General features: G+C 45.2%; 2 protein-coding genes across 11 annotated transcripts; one reads left to right on the top strand and one right to left on the bottom strand.

The window, feature by feature from the left end:
• The first annotated feature begins 32 nt into the window (after positions 1–32).
• Positions 33–15,068, top strand: LOC121586584 (large proline-rich protein BAG6-like). Of its 6 annotated transcripts, none has more exons than XM_045226074.1 (24): positions 33–925; positions 1,266–1,352; positions 1,520–1,637; positions 2,171–2,385; positions 4,546–4,617; positions 4,701–4,823; positions 4,951–5,162; positions 5,310–5,439; positions 6,427–6,633; positions 6,828–7,059; positions 8,920–8,979; positions 9,400–9,722; positions 9,875–9,968; positions 10,190–10,542; positions 10,852–11,128; positions 11,475–11,644; positions 11,843–11,896; positions 12,000–12,102; positions 12,258–12,382; positions 12,606–12,794; positions 13,022–13,234; positions 13,561–13,668; positions 13,950–14,096; positions 14,340–15,068. In XM_045226074.1, exons 2-24 carry the CDS (start codon positions 1,272–1,274, stop codon positions 14,436–14,438), a joined length of 3,705 nt encoding a protein of 1,234 aa, XP_045082009.1. In that variant the 5' UTR covers positions 33–925; positions 1,266–1,271; the 3' UTR covers positions 14,439–15,068. The 6 variants fall into 6 exon arrangements, with proteins under 6 accessions (XP_045082009.1, XP_045082011.1, XP_041759325.2 ...); XM_045226076.1 differs by having other exon boundaries at positions 1,263–1,352; positions 10,897–11,128; XM_041903391.2 differs by having other exon boundaries at positions 1,263–1,352.
• Positions 15,069–15,750: 682 nt separating this feature from the next.
• LOC121586582 lies at positions 15,751–22,814 on the bottom strand. Of its 5 annotated transcripts, none has more exons than XM_041903386.2 (7): positions 22,604–22,814; positions 21,101–21,350; positions 20,230–20,958; positions 18,501–18,589; positions 18,142–18,342; positions 17,901–17,970; positions 15,751–17,757 (listed from the first exon to the last, which is right to left on the bottom strand). In XM_041903386.2, exons 2-7 carry the CDS (start codon positions 21,197–21,199, stop codon positions 17,614–17,616), a joined length of 1,332 nt encoding a protein of 443 aa, XP_041759320.2. In that variant the 5' UTR covers positions 21,200–21,350; positions 22,604–22,814; the 3' UTR covers positions 15,751–17,613. The 5 variants fall into 5 exon arrangements, with proteins under 5 accessions (XP_041759320.2, XP_041759321.2, XP_041759322.2 ...); XM_041903387.2 differs by having other exon boundaries at positions 21,101–21,329; XM_041903388.2 differs by having other exon boundaries at positions 22,700–22,814.
• Positions 22,815–23,193: the final 379 nt, after the last annotated feature.

Genomic DNA, 23,193 nt, shown 5'->3' with positions numbered 1-23,193 from the left:
GATATTCAGCTGGTTTGATGGTGACTATTCTACGTCTATGGCAAGGATTATTTAATTTTATTTATCTCGGTAGCCTATGGTGGCTTTATCTCCTCGCCAACTTCCGTACATCTGCACTAACACGAGAACACAGGAAAGGTGAAAGCAATGTCTGGGATTTGTGCTCAACTGTCTAGTTCTTTACGATCAGTGCATATGGTCTCATGTTCCCTCTCCTCTCACTCCCTCTTTACACAAGCTGAACATTGCGCCCATGGACACCATCCTGGCGTCAGCTAAAAATAGACCGGATTAAACTCAAACTGAGATGAGAAAAAGGTGAAGAAGAAGAGCGGGATTAATGGAGGGAACACTGCTCCAAATCTAATTCCCAAGGGCCAAAGAGTGGGAACGTTAAGAGGGAGAGCATACATTAAAGTACTCAAGTACATTAGATACACTGATGTTAAACTGCATCTGTAAATTGTTCATTGGTACATCTTGTTTTCAAGTCCACAGTTATTGCTGTACTCTCACTCTCAAATCAATTCAAAGGGCTTTATTGGCATGGGAAACATATGTTTACGCACACTGCACAGAGACTCACACCAAAACAAACAGGCATTTAAAATGGACACGCATTTTATGCGTCATATGGGTCCTTGCACGACTTAGTGTCGCACTTTTTTTAGCAACCATTCAACGGAATATGAATTGTAAATATTTGAAGAATAGACAAAGTAGCTAATTGCTCATGTAACGCCATTGCAATTACACCGACAGTGTACCGTTGGATGCAGAGAAAGTAACGGAATTGCCTTGCTTTGACATTGAACGAAGACAAAGAAGTTCTTGAGATTAACGTTAGCTGGCGTTAACTGGCTTCCTGATTGAATACATGTGGATTAGCTAGCTGACTAGCAAACTAACAACAACCCCGATTCAAGTGAGTTTACCCAAAACAGGTACAGTACTATTAACGATTTATCTACCAATCGAGGGGTGAGAGAATAAACATCAGGGGTGTAATTATTAAGCCGATTCTGTTGTAAAACGTTTTGCTACAGAAACGGTTTACTCCAAACAGAAAAAGCAAACGACAGTTTCTATTGGACAATTCCAGGTAGGTCCCTCCTTTCTGCTGCGTTGTGTTTGTTCTGTTTGCTTCCGTTTGGTTCTTAAACGGTTAACGGTTTCTGTAATGAATACACCCCAGTTGTCTTCATGGCTGAACATTTTCTGGAGAAAGAACATTTGCTGACTGTATTTCTCTGTGCGCTTAGCAGAGAACCATGGAGGAGTCAGCAAGCACCATAGAGGTCACAGTGAAGACCCTGGACTCCCAGAGCAGGAGCTACACTGTCCGGGGAGAGGTAAACTGTGACTTTTGTTGTTGTTGTCCACTTCTGTTTTAGCCTGCAATCCAACGGAACATATCAGTTTGGATTCGAGGCTACTTATTTGTAGCCTCTATGTTGTACACTTATGAGTGGGACAGCCCTGTACTAGTGATGCACTGAGCCTGTTATTTCTCCCTCAGTTGACAGTGAAGGAGTTCAAAGAACACATAGCTGCCTCAGTGGAGATCCCAGTGGACAAGCAGAGACTAATCTACCAGGGCAGAGTGCTGCAGGATGAGAGGACACTGAACGAATACAGTGAGTAAAAAAGCCAGCAACTATTCTATTCAAAGGACACAGTAAGTAATATACTACATGCATAGTCTCTGCACTGTTGTAAAACAGCAAAACAGTTGAGATTGCTGGGAATCTCACAAACTTTGCCTTTAAAATGATTAATGGTATAATAATATGCCATTTAGCAGACGCTTTTATCCAAAGCGACTTACAGTCATGTGCGCATACATTTTTACGTATGGGTGGTCCCGGGGATCGAACCCACTACCCTGGCATTACAAGCGCCGTGCTCTACCAATTGAGCTACAGAGGACCACATGTTGGTGTTGTAAATGAGAGCGCCTTACTCCAGTATCCTCTGACCCTCTCTCTTCCTCTCTCTTCCCCTCATTCGTCCACTGTCCTTCTCTCTCCTCCACTCTCATTCTCTCCACTCTCCTCTCTCCTTTTCTCTCCTCATCTGTCCTCCTCTCTTCTCCTCTCTCCTCCACTCTCATTCTCTCCTCCTCTCTCATCCACTATCCTTCTCGCTCCCTTCACTGTCCTTCTTTCAGATGTGGCTGGTAAGGTGATCCACTTGGTGGAGCGTGCTCCTCCTCAGACCTCCCAATCTGGTGGCGGGGGAGGAGGAGTGTCCTCAGGAGGAACAGAGGGAGGTGCCAACACCTCCTCCTCCCAGGGAGGACCCCAGGACCGCAACGGGAACAGCTACGTCATGCTGGGAAGCTTCAACCTGCCCGTCAACATCATGGACCCCCAGCAGATACAGGTGAGACAAGGTTGTGTGTTGGTGTGCACTGTGCTGCTGTTTCATAGAGTATTTATTAACAGGACCCTGAACAGCTTCTCCCCATCAGCCATAAGACTGCTAAATAGTTAGTTAAATAGTTAACTCATCACATACGCTGCTGTTACTATTTATTATCTATCCTGTTGCTTAGTCACTTTATCCCTACCTATATGTACAGTGCATTCGGAAAGTATTCAGACCCCTTGACTTTTCCACATTTTGTTATGTTACAGCCTTATTCTAAAATGGATTTAAAAAAAAATAATCCTCATCAATATACACACAATATCCCATAATGGCAAAGCAAAAACAGGTTTTTAGATTTTTTTGCAAATGTACTACAAATAAAAAACAAATACCTTATTTACATAAGTATTCAGACCCTTTGCTATGAGACTCAAAGTTGAGCTCAGGTGCATCCTGTTTCCATTGATCATCCTTGAGATGTTTCTACAACTTGATTGGAGTCCACCTGTGGTAAATTCAATTGATTGGACATCATTTGGAAAGGCACACACCTGTCTACATAAGGTCCCACAGTTGACAGTGCATGTCAGAGCAAAAATCAAGCCATGAGGTCAAACAAATTGTCCGTAGCGCTACGAGACAGGATTGTGTCAAGGCACAGATCTGGGGAAGGGTACGAAAACATTTCTGCAGCATTGAAGGTCCCCAAGAACGCAGTGGCCTGCATCATTCTTAAATGGAAGAAGTTTGGAACCACCAAGACTCATCCTAGAGCCGGCCGCCCGGCCGAACTGAGCAATCGGGGGAGAAGGACCTTGGTCAGGGAGGTGACCAAGAACCCGATGGTCACTCTGATAGAGCTCCAGAGATCCTCTGTGGAGATGGGAGAACCTTCCAGAAGGACAACCATCTCTGCAGCACTCCACCAATCAGGAATTTATGGTAGTGTGGCCAGACGGAAGCCACTCCTCAGTAAAAGGCACATAACAGCCCGCTTGGAGATCGCCAAAAGGCACCTAAAGACTCTCAGACCATGGGAAACAAGATTGAACTCTTTGGCCTGAATGCCAAGCTTCACGTCTGGAGGAAACCTGGCACCATCCCTACGGTGAAGCATGTTGGTGGCAGCATCATGCTGTGGGGATGTTTGTCAGCAGCAGGGACTGGGAGACTAGTCAGAATCGAGGGAAAGATGAACGGAGCAAAGTACAGAGAGATCCTTGATGAAAACCTGCTCCAGAGCACTCAGGACCTCAGACTGGGGCAAAGGTTCACCTTCCAACAGGACAACGACCCTAAGCACACAGCCAAGACAACGCAGGAGTGGCTTCAGGACAAGTCTCTGAATGATCTTGAGTGGCCCAGCCAGAGCCTGGACTTGAACCCGATCGAACATTTCTGGAGAGACCTGAAAATAGCTGTGCAGCGACGCTCCCCATCCAACCTGACAGAGCTTGAGAGGATCTGCAGAGAAGAATGGGAGAAATTCCCCAAATACAGGTGTGCCACACTTGTAGCATCTTACCCAAGAAGACTTGAGGCTGTAATTGCTGCCAAAGGTGCTTCAACAAAGTACTGAGTAAAGGGTCTGAATACTTATGTAAATGTGATATTAATTTTTTCTTTTCTTTTTTTAAGTTTGCAAAAATGTATAAAAACCAGTTTTTGCTTTGTCATTATGGGGTATTGCGTGTAGATTCAAAACAATTTAATTTAATTTTAGAATAAGGCTGTAACGTAACAAAATGTGGAAGAAGTCAAGGTGTCTGAATACTTTCCGAATGCACTGTATCTACCTCAATTACCTCGTACCCCTGCACATCGACTCTGTATTGGTACCCCGTGTATATAGCCAAGTTATCCTTAGTCATTGTGTATTTATTCCTTGTGTTATTATTATTTATATATTTTTACTCTCTGTATTGTTGGGAAAGGCCTGTAAGTAAGCATTTCACTGACAGTCTACACCTGTTGTTTATGAAGCGTTTGACAAATACAATTTTAGAAAATGTTAGTTTTTCAGAATAAATCTAATATCGAGCACCTAAATAATGTATTTAATTAAAATGTTTTAAAGGATACAAAATGTGTTGAGTGTCTAGATGAATTGAGTGTATTATCAATGTATCAACAGTGTAGTAATACAAGTGTAATAACTGAATTCCTTGGCAGATGCAAGTACAGCAGATGATGGCAGGAGTGGGAGAAGCAGGAAGGAATACCAGAGTCAGCACCAGCACTGGAGTAAGTCTTTTTTTATTATTGTCATATGATATAGATTATTAATATTACTAGTAGGGTATGTTTATGATCCGTCTTGTTTCTAGAGCAACGGCTCAGTGGATGTGCATATCAACGTTGACCAATCAGTGCAGAGCGAGCCCAGGATGAGGCTGCAATTGGCTGAGAACTTGCTAAGAGATACCCAATCTCTGATCCACAGACTGGAGGTACAGTTACAACTTGCATACTATGCTATGTTATGTTATGCTATTATGATATGCTATACAGAAATCTATTTTCAGTGCCGAGTTGACCTTTTAGACAGCATGTTTGTGTTTATGTTTGTGTTTGCAGGGTCAGCCCAGTGACGTGCCATCTCAAGCCGAGCCGGAGACGTCTCAGTCCACCTCCTCCTCCTCCTCTTCCTCCTCATCCTCCTCTTCCTCTTCCTCTACAGCTGCCACTGAAGGAGCAGCACAGCCTATGGACACCTCCCCCCCTGCTCCACCACCTCCTCCTCCCACATCCTCCACCCAGACAGAGGGACTACCCCACTCCGGGCCCAAGTAAGTGCTCAGGAGGGAACAGCGTAGCAAAGCATTACAATTTTTTTGGGAAAATCAAGTTCAAGTAGAATCAAAACGCTTACTCCTGTTTCGTGCCTACTGAACAAACACCTCTCTGTCTCTTTCCCTCTTCCACTCCCTCCCCAGCCACCCCAGCCCAGCAGAGCTGGTGGAGGTGTTGTCAGAGGTGAGGAGGGTGGAGGAGAGGCTTCGTCCCTTCATAGAGAGAACTCACTCCATCCTGGGGGCTGCCACTTCAGCAGACTACAACAACAACGTAAGCACTACAACTCAATTCCATTCCATTGCACAGCAACTAGCTATCCGCACCCCGTGCAACACATCATCACACTGTTTTTGACTTCAACCTTAAACTCCTGTCATCAAGGCAAAGGGTGGCTATTTAAAGAATCTCAAATATAAAATATATTTTGATTTGTTTAACACTTTTTTGGGTACTACATGATTCCATATGTGTTATTTCATAGTTTTGATGTTTTCACTATTATTCTACAATGTAGAAAATAGTAAAAATGAAGGAAAACCCTTGAATGAGTGGGTGTGTCCAAACTTTTGACAGGTACTGTATACTTCCATTCATTTTTTCAACTGGTACCGGGGGATCTTCAGACGAGTCTTGTGAGGCCTGTGGGCGTCCTAGTATAAATATTACTGTGTAGCCCAAACTGTTCGGACGCTACAGACAGAAGTTGGCAGATCGGCTGTACCGACTTCCGACGAGTCCCAAGAAGCTTGTGTGGGCCGTAGAGCAAAATGGAGAACACCATCGTGTTCGTGAGAGTCTCATCTTTCCATAGTCTTTAGGCCAAACCGTTCGGATGCTACAGGCGATTTTGTGAGAAGACCAATTTTTGGGATGTCTCATGGTCTGACAAACACCACTCTAGCTCTGTCACCTTTCACCGCAGATGCGGGAGTGTTACATAGGCGGATGCGGTGGATTGAGACGCATTCAATGCAAAAAAAACAGATATCTCTCTAGCTTAAACTGACAGATTTTGATGGGGATGTTTTTATTATGCTAATTAGATTTCCGCGGGGGCGCAGACATCGACCTTAGGCGGTTAACTTTAATGGTGTCCATGAGAAGAAAAGTTCCATCATAAACTGCGCCGCAGAGTATAGTGAGTATTTTTGAATAGATCAGTCACAGTGCAGTTTTGCATGAGGAAAATGGAGCCCCAAACAGACTTGAATAAACCGCATGTGAATCAATCACCACATTGTTCTTCTGTCGTCACAGACCCAGGAGAGAGAGGAGGACCAGCATGTTCTCAACCTGGTCGGGGAGTCTCTCCGTCTCCTTGGCAACACCCTGGTTGCCCTTAGCGATCTGCGTTGTAACCTGGCCACTCCTCCCCCCCGTCACGTCCACGTGGTTCGGCCCATGTCCCACTACGGCTCCCCCGTCCTGCTGCAGGGTGGTATGCCCCACCACATCCCCATACCGGTAGGTCACTGTGTGGAGAGTTTCTTCCACTTATACTCTCAGCAGTTTTTGTATTTCAGTACCAGGGCCTAATACTAACTAAACCTCTTACTTTGTACCAGCATTTAGCTGTTGGTCCGGTGCAAATTTAAGGCCCAGTTTGGTACATGCACACCGTTTTCTAGGGACATTATTAACTTGACTTATGTCTTCAGATAAACCTTGGAAACCTGGGGACCACAGTGACTATGACGTCCAATGGGAGGCAGGCAGCCGAGGGCCGAGCCCAACCCTCTCAGGCTCCTGGCCCATCAGAGAGCCAGGCCCCACCTCCACAGCCCAACGCAGCCAATCAGCAGCCAGGTCAGGGCCAGGGGGCTCCGCATGTGATCAGAATCACCCACCAGACCATGGAGCCTGTGGTAATGATGCAGATGAACTTGGACGGTGAGGGAGGGGACACATTTTTATTTTCTCTCACTCTTGGCTCATCTCTTTGAGTTGTCATGCACTAACAGTGTCTCTCATGCATACCAAATGATCAATACATTAGGTAATCAATCCAAACCGAGAGAGACCGTAGTCATTGTTTATCTCCTATAGGAAACCTTATAGGTGTGTTAGAGCAAGGCTTGCATACCCAGTATGTACAGTGGGGAGAACAAGTATTTGATACACTGCCGATTTTGCAGGTTTTCCTACTTACAAAGCATGTAGAGGTCTGTAATTTTTATCATAGGTACACTTCAACTGTGAGAGACGGAATCTAAAACAAAAATCCAGAAAATCACATTGTATGATTTTAAAGTAATTAATTTGCATTTTATTGCATGACATAAGTATTTGATCACCTACCAACCAGTAAGAATTCCGGCTCTCACAGACCTGTTAGTTTTTCTTTAAGAAGCCCTCCTGTTCTCCACTCATTACCTGTATTAACTGCACCTGTTTGAACTCATTACCTGTATAAAAGACACCTGTCCACACACTCAATCAAACAGACTCCAACCTCTCCACAATGGCCAAGACCAGAGAGCTGTGTAAGGACATCAGGGATACAATTGTAGACCTGCACAAGGCTGGGATGGGCTACAGGACAATAGGCAAGCTTGGTGAGAAGGCAACAACTGTTGGCGCAATTATTAGAAAATGGAAGAAGTTCAAGATGACGGTCAATCACCCTCGGTCTGGGGCTCCATGCAAGATCTCACCTCGTGGGGCATCAATGATCATGAGGAAGGTGATGGATCAGCCCAGAACTACACGGCAGGACCTGGTCAATGACCTGAAAAGAGCTAGGACCACAGTTTCAAAGAAAACCATTAGTAACAGACTACGCCGTCATAGATTAAAATCCTGCAGCGCACGCAAGGTCCCCCTGCTCAAGCCAGCGCATGTCCAGGCCCGTCTGAAGTTTGCCAATGACCATCTGGATGATCCAGAGGAGGAATGGGAGAAGGTCATGTGGTCTGATGAGACAAAAATATAGCTTTTTGGTCTAAACTCCACTCGCCGTGTTTGGAGGAAGAAGAAGGATGAGTACAACCCCAAGAACACCATCCCAACCGTGAAGCATGGAGGTGGAAACATCATTCTTTGGGGATGCTTTTCTGCAAAGGGGACAGGACGACTGCACCGTATTGAGGGGAGGATGGATGGGGCCATGTATCGCGAGATCTTGGCCAACAACCTCCTTCCCTCAGTAAGAGCATTGAAGATGGGTCGTGGCTGGGTCTTCCAGCATGACAACGACCCGAAACACACAGCCAGGGCAACTAAGGAGTGGCTCCGTAAGAAGCATCTCAAGGTCCTGGAGTGGCCTAGCCAGTCTCCAGACCTGAACCCAATAGAAAATCTTTGGAGGGGAGCTGAAAGTACGTATTGCCCAGCGGCAGCCCCCGAAACCTGAAGGATCTGGAGAAGGTCTGTATGGAGGAGTGGGCCAAAATCCCTGCTGCAGTGTGTGCAAACCTGGTCAAGACCTACAGGAAACGTATGATCTCTGTAATTGCAAACAAAGGTTTCTGTACCAAATATTAAGTTCTGCTTTTCTGATGTATCAAATACTTATGTCATGCAATAAAATGCAAATTAATTACTTAAAAATCATACAAAGTGATTTTATGGATTTTTGTTTTAGATTCCGTCTCTCACAGTTGAAGTGTACCTATGATAAAAATTACAGACCTCTACATGCTTTGCAAGTAGGAAAACCTGCAAAATCGGCAGTGTATCAAATACTTGTTCTCCCCACTGTATATTCAGAGTTGTAAGCTAATGTCTTCTCCCTGGTTGTTTCTCCATTAGATTCTGGCAGCGGCCCTCAGGTCCAAGGACAACAGATCCCCATGGGTACTGGACAGCCTGGTGAGTGCTTTTGACCCCTACATCACACTATGTTCACTATGTTCACTTGGACCTCCCGAGTGGCGCAGTGGTCTAAGGCACTGCGCCACTAGAGATCCTGGTTCGAATCCATAGCCGGCCACGACCGGGAGACCCATGGGGCGGCGCACAATTGGCCCAGCGTCGTCCAGGGTAGGGGAGGGAATGGCCGGCAGGGATGTAGCTCAGTTGGTAGAGCATGGCGTTTGCAACGCCAGGGTTGTGGGTTCTATTCACTCTGGATAAGAGCGTCTGCTAAATGACTAAAATGTAAAATGTAATGGTGTATATACACCAGACAGCCTTAAATGACCCCTATACCACAGTCTGTCAACCACCAGTCCCTGGGATGTTGCTGACCGTTTTATCAAGTATTTATTTCTGTGCTCTCTCAATCTGAAGGTGCTACTCCAGTCCACATCCCAGGCCTTCCTCCAGAGTTCATGCAGGCCATCGTCCACCAGCTCTCTCAGCAGGCGGCTGCCATGGCAACCGCCGCCTCCACCGGTCATCCCGGGCAACCAGGAGTGGGTGTCCCCGGGGCCACCCCCAGCTCTGAACCCTCTGCCCCGCCTCACCCTCACAGCCCATTGCCCCCTGGGGCCAGGGTGGCGATCACGCGCCCCTCCTTCTCCCCCCACATCCCCCAGCCTGTGGGCACCAGGGGCACCACAATCAACCTCAGGGCTTCAGTGCCCCCTGCTGGCGGACAACAGAACCTACAGGTGAGGCGAGGACTGTTGCTGTTGTACGTCGGCAAGGGTGGCCAATCCTCCTGGAGAGCTACTGGGTGTGCAGACTTAAGTTCCAGCCCTGCTCCTACACAGTAATTCAACTGATCAACTGATCTCTTCTTCCATTTCTTCTCTTCTTCCAGGGCACACCTCTGGCTCCCTCTCCCCTAACTCAGATGATCAGTGGTCTGGTTGGACAGCTCCTGATGCCTGGACAACAGATGCCTGGACAGCAGGGTGAGTGATTGATTGGTTGATTGACTGATTAGTTGATTGGTTGATTATTGTATTTGGTGAATGGTGGGTTTTATTTTGTAGCGTTCAGTGTCATCACTGTGATATTTTACGTGGTATATTCAGTTTTCAAATTCTTTCTATAGATTTGCCATGTTTCTTTCAAAACACACATTTCTGGTTTTTGAAAATGAACAATGAATCACAAGTCTTTTTTTTCCTAGGTCCTCCAGGTGACCAGGCATCCACCAGCTCCTCCTCTGCCTCCCACTCCTTCTCTTTCTCCACCTCCTCCTCTTCATCCTCTTCTGCCTCCTTCTCCTCCTCCAACCCCGTCCCTCCCCACCCCTCCTGTGGGGCGACCACCTCTGGCCAGACCACCACCCACACCACCAACACCACCTCCGTGGGCCAGCCACCGGAGGGGGTTGCCGAGGCCAACCTAGCCCAGCTCCTGGGCTCCCTGCTGGGTGGAGCAGGCGTGCCAGGAGCCCCTGGTTCTGCAGCTAACCCACACATCACTGTGACTGTACCTGGAGTCCCAGGGTTCTTCCAAGGCATGTCAGAATTCAACCAGGTGAGAGATTAAGTTATTGAACCCTATTGGTAACTTCTTGAGAACTCTTAAAATCAGTTTGACTGAAAAGTAACTATTAGGTAATATAATCATGTAATTACACTGTTAGTACGCTGTAATAAAAGTTAAAGTAGTCGTAATTAGAAGTTGAAGTAGTCGTGATTTGTAGAAGTTGAAGTAGTCGTAATTAGCAGAAGTTGAAGTGGTCGTAATTTGTAGAAGTTGAAGTGGTCGTAATTAGCAGAAGTAAACTCCAGACAACTAGATGACTACAACAGTGTTACCCAATAGTTCCTCTCCCATTTCTAGGCTAACCAACCCATCTTCTCCCGACCCTCACCCGCACCCGGCCAGGAGCCTCCCCCTGGCCAAGGCACCCCTGCCCCCCCTCCCCAGGCGGCCCCTGGGGGTGAACGGGACCCCTCCCTGAGCCCGGACCTGTTTACAGGTATTGTCCAGGGGGTCCTCTCCACCATGATGGGTTCTCTGGGGGCTCCGCAGGGTAACGGGGAGAGCATCGCTCAGTTCATCCAGAGACTGTCTCAGACCACCAACCTTTTCACACCTGGATCTGGGGACGCTGTCGGTGAGTTAGTGACTAAAGTAAAAACCTTCTAACACTTAACTTTTGTACTGTTGTCTTTCGCTCATACACATACTAGTCCTTTCTTACTAGCACAGAAAAGATAGCGGCTATTTCGACTGTTTTATTTGTAATGATTGGGATATATGGTAGTCTTACCTACTTAAGTTGAATACTTTTATTGTAAGTGTCTCTGGTCAAAAGAGGCTGCCAAATGACTGGAATATACATGTAAAAAATCCAAACATTTATCAATCTACACCTGACCTGATGGTGTGCCTTGCCATCTGTGATGGCGTTCTTGAAAAAGTGAAATACGTTTTTGCTGAACATCTTCTTTGACCTGCAGGGTTCTTTGGGGACCTGTTGTCTATGGTGTGTCAGAGTTTCTCCATGGTGGACATGGTGTTGTTACTCCATGGTAACGCCCAGCCTCTCAGCCGGATCCAGCCCCAGCTGACTGACTTCTTCAACCAGCACTACCTGCAGGGCCGAGAGCCTACTGACGCCAATATCAATGTGAGTAACTCTGCTCTACTGCCACCTGCTGTTTTGTTGAGAATCACAACATGAAATTGGCACAGCATTCTCTGCATTCGCATTTAACTTTATTAAGACCAATGTTTGTGGCATCACCTCAAAGGGTGTGTGTTCTTTATTTTATCACTCTGCTTGAAGTTTAGAAACTGAATCTACCTTGTCTTGTTGTCTTTGCAGGCAGCATCTGAAGACCTCATCAATGGTCTGGAGGAGTACATAGCAGAGAGCTTTGTAAGTCTCTCTCTCTCTCTCTGACTCTCTCTCTCTCTCTCTCTCTCAACTCTTAAATATGTTGATAATGTTGTAATAATACTGTACCCTGTCTCTCTCTCAGGCCACAGTGACAGTGAGAGAGGGAGTGGACATCATTCAGACCAACATCTCTTTCCTTAGACAGCAGTTCACCCGCATGGCCACGCACATCCTACGCTGCACAGGTAAAACACTCAAACCCCTTAGGTAAAATACAGCTTTGCTATACTAGGTCCCACGCATTGGTACCAAACTGGTTCACTGGAATACTGACAATCCTACTCTATTACCTAACAGCAACATGACTGTACATCTGTTGCTCCTCTCTACCTCTCTGCAGACCACACGTTTGGCCCCCGCCTGCTGCTGCTCTGCACCCAGGGTCTGTTTGAGTGTCTGGCTCTCAACCTGTACTGTCTCCGAGGGGAACAGAGAGCTCTCACCCAAGTCATCAACCACCGCATCGTTAGTACACTCCTCTACACTACTCTATTATTTGATTGACTTTAGTGTTTCCCAACCCGGTCCTCAGGACCTATAGCCGTTCCACATATTTTCCTATTTTAGTACAAGCTAGTTGCTAAACTAGTCAATGAATCAGTTGAATCCCATTGTATCTGGTAGGTTAGGTTGTTGGGTAAGGTATAGATCTATAGATGTTTTCTCTCTCCTCTCTCTATGTCCACAGACGAGGATGTCAGCAGAGGTCAACCCCAGCCTGGTCAACTGGCTGACCAGTATGATGACCATGAGACTCCATGTCATTCTGGAGCACAACCCAGTCACTGAGGACCACATCCAGCACTATGTCATCCACACACAGAGAGCAGAGCCTGAGGCACAGGCTGGACAGCAGACAGACACACAGAACATGGAGGTGAGTGATTGTGTGTGGGCGTACATAGGTTAGTCTTTCCAGGTGTTGTTATCTGAGGGTTATAAGGACACTATGCTTGGGCACACCTAGAAAAATATCTGGTAATTCCATGAAATCAGCGAGGAACACAAAGTTCAGACAGCTTTGAGGACATGTTTATCTTCATGTCTTCATACAGTACAGCTAACCTTAGTTAACCTTCTTCTCCTCTCTCTCCCTATCACTAGATGGATGAAGGTCTGTCCCCGGCCCCAGCCACCACAGCAGGGGAGGCCATGGTTTCATCAGGGGACAGACAGGAAGTTGGAGCGTCCCCCGGGGTGACCACCCCCTCGCGGAGAGCATCGTCAGGGGAGACTGGAAGAGCCGCTGCCATGGCAGCAGGAAGAAGGGAGGAGTCTGTAGGAGACGTGGAGCCCTGGGCAGCTACAGTGCCCCCTGTAAGGCCTATGCTTTACTGTTTAGGGAAGCGTTTCCCAAACTCGGTTCTGGGGACCCCAAGGGGGGCACATTTTGGTTTTTGCCCTAGCCCTACACAGCTGATTTCAAATAATCACCTCACCATCAACCTTTGATTCTTTTAAGTTTGTGAATGGCTGGTTTAGGGGTTAAGTGCCTTGCTCAAGGCACAGTGTCAAGAGAGGGCATCTAGGATACCTAGAATCCCACCAGATTGGTTCTCAGTCAGACACAGTATTTGAACTTGTAACTTTACGGTTACAGGCCCACCTCTTTAACCTCTAAGCTATGTGTTTGTATTCATCAGGAGTGGGTGCCCATCATCAGACACGACATGCTGTCTCAGAGGAAGATGAAGACTCAGCCCCCTCTGTCTGACGCATACCTCCACGGGATGCCTGCCAAGAGGAGGAAGGTGAGCTGTGTGGGGGGGGGGGGCTTCATTACTATCACTGTGCTTAAGTAAGACTGCCCATGGAACATTCTTGAAGCAAATGCCTGAACTTTCATGGTTATTCTGACAATATCTCTAAAGCAAGTGAGAGTGAAACATTTCGAAACATCAAATAAAAATGAGTATTTCTCATTTAGTCAAGTTGAGGTAATACCTCTCTGTTTCAAAACATTTTCTCCCATTTCATGCCAACTGAGCACACCTCTGGTTAGTGTTGACCTGTTGTTATCCCCCTCACCCAGACCCACCAGGGTGAGGGCCCCCACCTGTCCCTGTCTGAGGCAGTGAGCCGGGCTGCCCGGGCTGCAGGAGTCATACCTGTCACTAGCCCAGACAGCCTCCACGGGGAGCTAGAGGAGCCAGCGCTGCAGGAGGCCTACCAAGAACAGGTAAACTACGGCCAGTGTTGCTATCTGGAGGGTGCAACGTCATCCCTAATCCAATCACACATACATTAGTAATAACCTCAAGGTAAGGGAGGAAGAGAGGAAGCATTTAAAAAGTAAATAAACAGAGCCCAAACATCTATTTCTGGCTCATGTTCACTCTGAAACAGCAGGGTGAACGAGACTTGGAAGTGTGGCAACGTGAGACTAACCAGGCCCTAACCTTGACTCATGTGTTTGTCTCAGGTGAGGAGTGACATCAAGGAGAGAGTAAGGGATGACCAAGACTTCAGCTCCCAGCGTTTCCCCAACACACACCGCGCCTTCTCTCTAGATGACTCTTAAATCTCATTGGTCCTCAGGCCTGTCAAAAACCCCATCTAGACAATCAGTTTTCTCCATGGATGACTCCTAAACTGATTGGTCACCACACCTGTCAATAACCACATCTAGCAAATCACTCACAACCATGATGTATCCTGGGGTTTGTTCATCATCATGCAGCTCTGACATCACGTCAGGAATCACGTCCGCTCGATTCGTGACATTTCTATCTTCAACATTATGTAATGCGCCCCAGACTCCATTCTGCAACATTCCCTGCAGGTCTCTCATATCCAATGAAGGACAAAGAGCAAAGAAAATACAAGAGACATGACTTGCTTAGACCCTGCTTTCTCACTGACCTGCCACGGAAAATGCCACTCACTGAAAACCGAGAAGAGCTTTACAACCTGTCTGTCATCTATCAATGGAAAATGTCAGTCAGTGTGGTATCTTCCCCAAACCAATTCTTTCTCATTCCAACAAACTCATTCCTAACTGGTTGTCATCTGTATGTCCTGTTGTCCTTATGAGGCTTTAAGTTGTAAATTAGCACAAATTGTACATTGTATTAAGAACGTGATGTAATAATATTGTAGTGATAATGCAACAGCTATTTCTTGTTAAGTTAATAAAGTAACGAAACCTTTCCATAGTCTCTTTTATTTATTTTTTGCGTTTAGGTGAAATAAGCACTAGCCTGTTTAAACCAGACTGAACTGTGCTTACAAGTAAAACAATGGTGAGCGTAGCATTCAGTCTGGTGTAACAAGGCTGTATGATTACCTATTTACTTTCAAAATAGAGAGGATGTTAGAGGTTTTGATGTTAGGGGTGATTATCATGTCATTAGTGACATTTTGTGTCTAGCTGTTTTAAGTGTGTTAATACAGAGCTCAATAGCTCAATGGTTGTTTAGCCATAATTATGTTAAGTTGTAATAACTGCCATAATCAAGACCATGATAAAGATAAACCTTTCTAGGTGACCACTGTTAGCATTTCTAGAACCGGACTGTTGTAAAAAGTTGAATGCTCTGTAACTTGTGAACATTGAAATAAACATTGTCTGAATGTAGAAATGCTATCAGAAATTCCTCTTGAGAAACCACACACACTTCTGCACTGTAGGGCTACATTTGTGAAATACAGGATTTATGTTTTATTTTTTAAACAATTGATTGACTGACTGACCATTCGGATCTTTCTGAAATGCTTAAAAATCTTGCTGACATTGAAATAAGATTGAATTGTCGGACAATAGTGTCTGGTGGTGATAAGGTGCTAATGTTTGGTAGGATGATATAGGACTCAGTCAAGGACAGCAGCAGATACACATTCATAATCACTAGATTGTTTTATTCACACATACAGACATAGCCAGGTTTCACACCAGATGTGGGGTTATTATTGCAAATAAGTGAGTAAAATCCTAAAGTAGCGACACACGGCACTAGACAAGAATGATTAATTCAGTCATGTTTTCCATTGATTTTTTTTCCTGAAACCATATATAGTCCTTGAAAGGGATAAAACCTTATATGAAAGAGGTCGTAACACCTTTACAAGTGTTCCAGTATCATTCATAACTAATTTATTCAACATCATGAGGTGTTATGAATGCCATATGTATGCCACCTTCAAGTAAATGTTGAGTATTAACGGTAGTGCTAGATCTAACACATGGTACGCTGTCACCTAGTTTGAGAAAGCACATGTAATGTAGTTTCAAACACACACGTTGTTGAGTGAAATATACTGTAGCAATGATACAGAGGAAGTTTGAGTCGCATTCTGATGACACGTACAGATACTCAATATTCTACAATAATTAATTTTTTGCTACTAATAATAACCATTAAATTAGAAGTAAACTGTCATTCCAATCAAGAGTATTGTTCAGGTGCAACTTGTTTTCCATCAGAAAATAACAAAGCCAAACTGTCAGTCCCAAACCGGCAAGTTCATATTTTTAGCAACCTGAATCCAGAGTCCTATATATGTCACGCAACTGTGTTGCAGTCTCAGTGTCAGGGACATGAACCCTGGTTGGGTTGAGGTCAGGTCAAACATTTACTGCAGGTCGGGCAGTCTGCAGCTGTCTCCTTTCCTCTCCCTCACAGCCAGTTAGCCATCCAACATGGAAGGACCATAGCAGTTTTCAACCAGGGTAGGATGGGGTTGTGATTGAAAGTTCCATCTCAACAATGAGGACATGAGATTTAATGCTCTTTAAAATAAGAGTTTTATGAGATTGACATGTACACTTCAAAATAAAAGTATTTGAGTGAAGTTCATACAGGGACAGACATCATCATGCATTCATATTAGCATCCATGTGGCATAAAGCAACCTATTCAATGACTTTCCACTGGTACACTGAGATCAGAGGGTCTGTTAGAAAAAGGCCCACATTGAATCATGGTGGGAGGCCATAGATAATAGCCGGGCCAACTGGCTATATAGAATGGGGTCTAGTCTCTCCATATAAGACTCCTGGCCTCAATACGGGGTTCGGTGGGTTGCTTGGGCTGTGTGCCAACTGTTACACCAACAAAGCATTCATCAGTGACTACTGTATTCAAAGGAAACCAGTGACAGATGTGTGCCCAGTTCCCAGGTCACTCGACTGCCCCATAGGCTGAGGGCACATTAAACACAAAATGACTGATTGATTTCAATAATGACTCATCCATTTAACTTTAACTTAAATGTTAATCAGGCATCAAATATTTTTCAACAATGCTTTTTTGTTGTTGTTGCATTTAACAGTCTTGTCCAATAATATATGCCATTTAGCAGACACTTGTACGAGTAGCAGGCTATGTAGTGTGAGCGTATAGGCCCAGAGAGCGGTTCAACATCACACAAGTGCTATGCAATCGTTTGTTTGTGTGTTAACAAGGAACCAACTCAAGGTACCGACTCGACTTATTGGATAAACTGAAGTCCTGGATTGCATATTAACTGGATTGCATATTAAATAAAGTAGTAGCTGCTATTCTATTGCTGTGGGAGTCCAGAGAGAGAATGGTTTTGGACAGTTGTGGAGGAGAAAAACGTTGTACGGGTGAACAGGGTTAAACTTGTTTCTTTCCTTAACAACACTGATTGCGTGTTTCTCCCTCTTGCTCCGTTACTCCTCTCATGGTACACACATGCTTGTTCCTCCAGACCCTCCTTTCTCTCCGTTTCTCTCAGTCTCTGTCTTGTCGGAGGGAGGAGAGCAGGGGGGGCAGGAGGTTGAGGGCCGGCCGGTGCTCCTGGACCCCCAGGGCCACGAGGGCTCCCGCTAACAGAGTGCTCACCCCGGGCAGGATGGGCGGCTGGGCCTTCATCACCTGGAGGAAGACGGGAAAACAATACTCAGCAAGTTTGAGGTGATCAGTTTAGGCAAAGCACAGAATCTGAGGGTATTTCTTAGTTATTTGTAGGCATTTCTATTTCAGAGTCAGAGGAGACAGAACACCACAGGGTCACTTACTTTTTCCACTTTGTGACAATGTATGAGTCCATCATGGCCAAGGTAGAAGGTAGAGAATGCATCATATGACCTGTTGAAAGACCGTGTTCATTAGAGTATGAATGATCATAGAGAATTAATTAACAGTGAAGAGAAACACTGACCAGAAACACTATCCGTTCCACACAATACCAAATCAAATCAATACATTTCTATCTGAACATTGTGTAAAATTAAACAGATCCCAGTCAGGTTTCTGTACCTGTAGAGGTCAGTTTTGTCTTTGCGGTAGAATCTCAGCAGCAGAGAGACGAAGGGCAGTCCTCTTACCCTCCATCTGGCCTTGATGGTCCTGTCCTCTGGGTGCTTGGTCAGCTTCAGTACCTCTAACCGGGCCTCAGCATAGTAACAGAGACACAGCAGCCTCCACAGAGACAGGCTCAGCTGGTACAGAACTCTGCCCCTAGAGGACAGATGGACACAGTATAGCTGTATTATAATATAGACCTACTATGGGGGTGTATACGCGTGAAGTTACATATGTATACATTTCAGGGTTCGGGTCAATTCCATTTCATTTCAGGTAAGAAACTGCTATTAAGTAGACAAAGTAGCATTTACCTGGTCTTGGCATTTAGAATACAGTTGACGAACTCGATATCATTTGTGTACATGGTGTAGTCATGACTCTTCACAAAGAAACTAGGAAGCTGCAAATCAAACAAGTGATCATCAATACTATTAACTAAATAGCACTCTACAGTGCATTCGGAAAGTATTCAGACCCCTTGACTTTTTCCACATTTTGTTACGTTACAGCCTTATTCTAAAATGGATTTAAAAAAAGAAAAAACCCTCACCAATCTAAACACAATACTCCATAATGACAAAGCAAAAACATGTTTTTAGACATTTTTGCTAAATTCAGACCCTTTACTCAGTACTTTGTTGAAACACCTTTGGCAGCGATTACAGCCTCGAGTCTTCTTGGGTATGACGCTACAAGCTTGGCACACCTGTATTTGGGGAGTTTCTCCCATTCTTCTCTGCAGATCCTCTCAAGCTCTGTCCGGTTGGATGGGGAGCATCGCTGCACAGCTATTTTCAGATCTCTCCAGAGATGTTCGATCGGGTTCAAGTCCGGGCTTTGGCTGGGCCACTCAAGGACATTCAGAGACTTGTCCGGAAGCCACTCCTGCGTTGTCTTGGCTGTGTGCTTAGGGTCGTTGTCCTGTTGGAAGGTGAACCTTCGCCCCAGTCTGAGGTCCTGAGTGCTCTGGAGCAGGTTTTCATCAAGGATCTCTCTGTACTTTGCTCCGTTCATCTTTGCCTCGATCCTGACAGGTCTCCCAGTCCCTGCCGCTGAAAAACATCCCTACAGCATGATGCTGACACCACCATGCTTCACCGTAGGGATGGTGCCAGGTTTCCTCCAGACGTGACGCTTGGCATTCAGGCCAAAGAGTTCAATCTTGGTTTCATCAGACCAGAGAATCTTGTTTCTCATGGTCGGAGTCCTTTAGGTGCCTTTTGGCAAACTCCAAGCGGGCTGTCATGTGCCTTTTACTGAGGAGTGGCTTCCGTCTGGCAACTCAACCATAAAGGCCTGATTGGTGGAGTGCTGCATAGATTGTTGTCCTTCTGGAAGGTTCTCCCATCTCCACAGAAGAACTCTGGAGCTCTGTAAGAGTGACCATCAGGTTCTTGGTCATCTCCCTGACCAAGGCCCTTCTCTCCCGATTGCTCAGTTTGGCCAGGCGGCCAGCTCTAGGAAGAGTCTTGGTGGTTCCAAACTTCTTCCATTTAAGTATGATGGAGGCCACTGTGTTCTTCGGGACCTTCAAGGCTGCAGACATTTTTGGGTACCCTTCCCAAGATCTGTGCCTCGACACAATCCTGTCTCGGAGCTCTACGGACAATTCCTTCGACCTCATGGCTTGGTTTTTGCTCTGACATACACTGTCAACTGTGAGACCTTATATAGACAGGTGTGTTCCTTTCCAAATCATGTCCAATGAATTGAATTTACCACAGGTGGACTCCAATCAAGTTGTAGAAACATCTCAAGGATGATCAATGGAAACAGGATGCAGCTGAGCTCAATTTCGAGTCTCATAGCAAAGGGTCTGAATACTTATTTAAATAAGGTATTTATATTTTTTATACATTTGTCATTATGGGGTATTGTGTATAGATTGATGAGTATTTAAATTTATTGAATACATTTTAGAATAAGGCTGTAATGTAACAAAATGTGGAAAAAGTCAAGGGGTCTGAATACTCTCCAAATGCACTGTATGCCATCAAACAGCCATCCCCTAACAAACCAACCCCTCTTCTCCTCTCTTACCTCAATCCTCAGCTTTTCATACATCAATGCCAGTTTCTCCTCGTTCTCCTTCTCTCTGTGACCCTCCTGCACTGTCTCTCTCTCTGTGTAGCTACTATACAGAGAGGTGTGGAGCAACAGTGACAACTCCTTCTCTAGTCCAATCATATGGCCAGATTTGTTCCCGTAACCAGGCAACGGCTCCATCCCTGGACAGTGGAAGCAGTAGAATCTAGATCCATACATAAATGGAGCGGGACATCCTTCCGTCTCAAAAAGGCTCCGGAATGATCCTCTCTCCCTCTTTTCTGTTTCCGTCTCTCCCTCGTTCATCATCATCTTGGAACCTCTTGCCTGAACCTTAGTCGTCCCAATGCTGATGTCATCCTCTCGGCTCCCGTCCACCGTGGTTAGGGGGAAGAGGAACTCCACGGGCCTACTGAGTCCTCCCGGAGCCAGAAGCTCACCTAGTTTAATCTGCCCAAATAGAGGCACCTCCACCAGGGTGTGCTGGCCATCACACTCAACAGGGCCAGGCTGCACCATTACACACAGGCTGACAGTCTCTTCCCAGTCCTCGTCCAGGTCCGGGGGCCTCTGGCTGTGGGGTTGGCCCTGGCTGGCATGGTGGAAGGGGTGTGACAGGGCCAGCTGCTTGATGTTCTGGTACCTCAGACTGTTGGGGGGAACCAGGGCCCACGACACGCTGCTGAGCGACCGGATCTGTCCACTCCACTGCACATCCAGCGCCTGCAAATTCACATAGGACAAGTAAAGATTTTCGATAAGGTGCTCTTAATATAGCCTGGTCCCAGATCTGTAACAGATCTGGATCCAGCCTTGCTCTTATCCAAATATTTAATGAATATAAACCTGTCTGTCAAGACAATACCTGAGCAAGACTCCAGCACTGTTGCTTGACTGGTTGCCTGCTGCCATGGCTCCTCACACACCCCACCCACAAGGCGATGCCCCCTCTACAAGTAGCCATTCACAAACAGGGGGTATATGTAACTCCAATCACCAGGGGCAGGGGCATGTAGGGGACACCCCAGACAGTCACCACACCACCATTCCACAGCAACCCCAAGGAAGGACCAGCTCTTTATCTTCTCGTTACCCTATCAATCCCAATAAAACATCTAGATGAAGAGAAGGGGTTAGGGTGGGCAGTTGAGGGTGAACAGTCATTTTATAGACCATCATCTCAATGATATGTCCATATGATCATATGGCCTGTTGTGTGCATGTGTAGGCTACTCAAGGAACAGTTGTGAGTTCATGCGTAGAATGCTAGACTGTAAATCAAGACCTATATACTACCATCATTCCCTGCCATGCCAGACAGGCATACATAGGGTACGCATGACACATACATGTATGCCTATACCATGACGAAGGACAGATAGATCTGGCATCCATGAAATTTCACAGACAGTATTTGTAAAAGTGAAAACAAAACCCCCAAGTTCTAATGAGATAATATTGCCATATGGAAGAGAACTTCAATGAGGTGGGAATTATTCAAGACATTTTCAAATGTCCACTTCAGATTCAGTTTTTGACTATTCAACTTTTAGCTGAATGAACATAACATCGACACAACAAACACGGTCTTCAGAGTGCTAGGAGCAACAGACTTGATGCATGTCTGTCCTCTTTAACTTTGAAGTTTGACCCTACTTGAAAGCTCTTTTGGAGCGCGAAAAAGCTATGTCAGTAGCATATGACAGTAAGTGGTGTAAACAGCAAACCACAAGATCATAATTGCTACTCAGAAGTCTTTCCAATAAGACACTGTCATTTGCTTCATTTGAACTCGACAACCACCCATAATTAGGAGCGAACTTCGTTTAGTTTCTTCTACAACTCTAGAACCGTGACCTTAATACATTACATAGATATACCGTAAACGGCCTCCGCAGTGTACTGTTAACCGGATCAATATTTGTTGACTTCTTGTCATAAGGTTAGACAACCGATATTCACTAATGATTGTAGAGGCAGAATACACTGCAAGCACAGCTCCTTCTCGTAGTTTCAATGATATACAATACTATGACGTACCATTTCCCCATTTTAGACTTTATTAACATGAGCTCGAGCTGATTTACAACAGTTGGTAACCCAATGGGATTGGTTGGTTTGATTGACACAATCTTGCAGACACGACCAGAAACAAATGAACCATGCTTCAACTTTGAAGTTGGTATGTATGGAAATACATTAATTGATTAATGAATATAGTGACCCCTCAATCTAGTTAGAAAACGCAAGCTAACGTTAGCTCGCTTCCTAGTTAGTTAGTTGATAAGCGAGCAGTTAGATCACCATGGTTAACACACTCCTTAGATTAGCACAACATTGGGTTAGCTAACGTTAGCAGCATGCATACCTGCTGTGTCAGAAGCGAATTGGATCGAAACTGCTATTAGTCAGTTTAGCAATGACCAGATAGTAAGACAATAATCCTCCAAGTCAGGTGTTTTACTTTGATATCCCACGTAATATTTCGAAATTGGAAGTTATCAAACGTTACACAAATGTCATTCCATGTACTAATGTCCTTGTCCTGCAGCAGCAACACGCCTCACGCCAGCGTAGGAACGTTTCTAGAAGAAAGAAAACACCCAACACGTCATACACCTGCGTAGCGCTGATTGGTGGAGAATGCATATATCCTTAGATGCAGAATGAATAAATCGATATTAATCGTTATCAACAAATGTTATATAACCATAGGCAATATTTTATATGTATATATATATATATATATATATATATATATAATAGTAATACATCGAAGTCTGCTGTAAAAAAAATTGTAGGTATTTTTCTTGACTACTTTTTCAATGAAACTTTTCCAGCCATATAGTGAGAAAATATATAATTCTGTAAGACCTATCCTATGCATGCAAAAAACGTATTATGCATGCAAAAAAACGTATTATTTTAAAATTAAAAGCTTTTTTGCTCGCAAGAGAC

This window comes from Coregonus clupeaformis, chromosome 17 (assembly GCF_020615455.1).
Source record: "Coregonus clupeaformis isolate EN_2021a chromosome 17, ASM2061545v1, whole genome shotgun sequence".
NCBI lineage: Eukaryota > Metazoa > Chordata > Actinopteri > Salmoniformes > Salmonidae > Coregonus > Coregonus clupeaformis.
This window is presented reverse-complemented; position numbering and strand designations above follow the sequence as displayed.

Coding starts and splice junctions, on each gene's coding strand:
- LOC121586582 (XM_041903386.2), bottom strand. CDS start 21,199: ATGGCTACTTGTAGAGGGGGCATCGCCTTGTGGGTGGGGTGTGTGAGG. Junction 20,959..21,100: donor AGTGCTGGAGTCTTGCTCAG/GTATTGTCTTGA, acceptor GTGAATTTGCAG/GCGCTGGATGTGCAGTGGAG. Junction 17,758..17,900: donor ATTGTCACAAAGTGGAAAAA/GTAAGTGACCCT, acceptor GTCTTCCTCCAG/GTGATGAAGGCCCAGCCGCC.
- LOC121586584 (XM_045226074.1), top strand. CDS start 1,272: ATGGAGGAGTCAGCAAGCACCATAGAGGTCACAGTGAAGACCCTGGAC. Junction 4,824..4,950: donor CTCTGATCCACAGACTGGAG/GTACAGTTACAA, acceptor TTGTGTTTGCAG/GGTCAGCCCAGTGACGTGCC. Junction 10,543..10,851: donor GCATGTCAGAATTCAACCAG/GTGAGAGATTAA, acceptor TCCCATTTCTAG/GCTAACCAACCCATCTTCTC.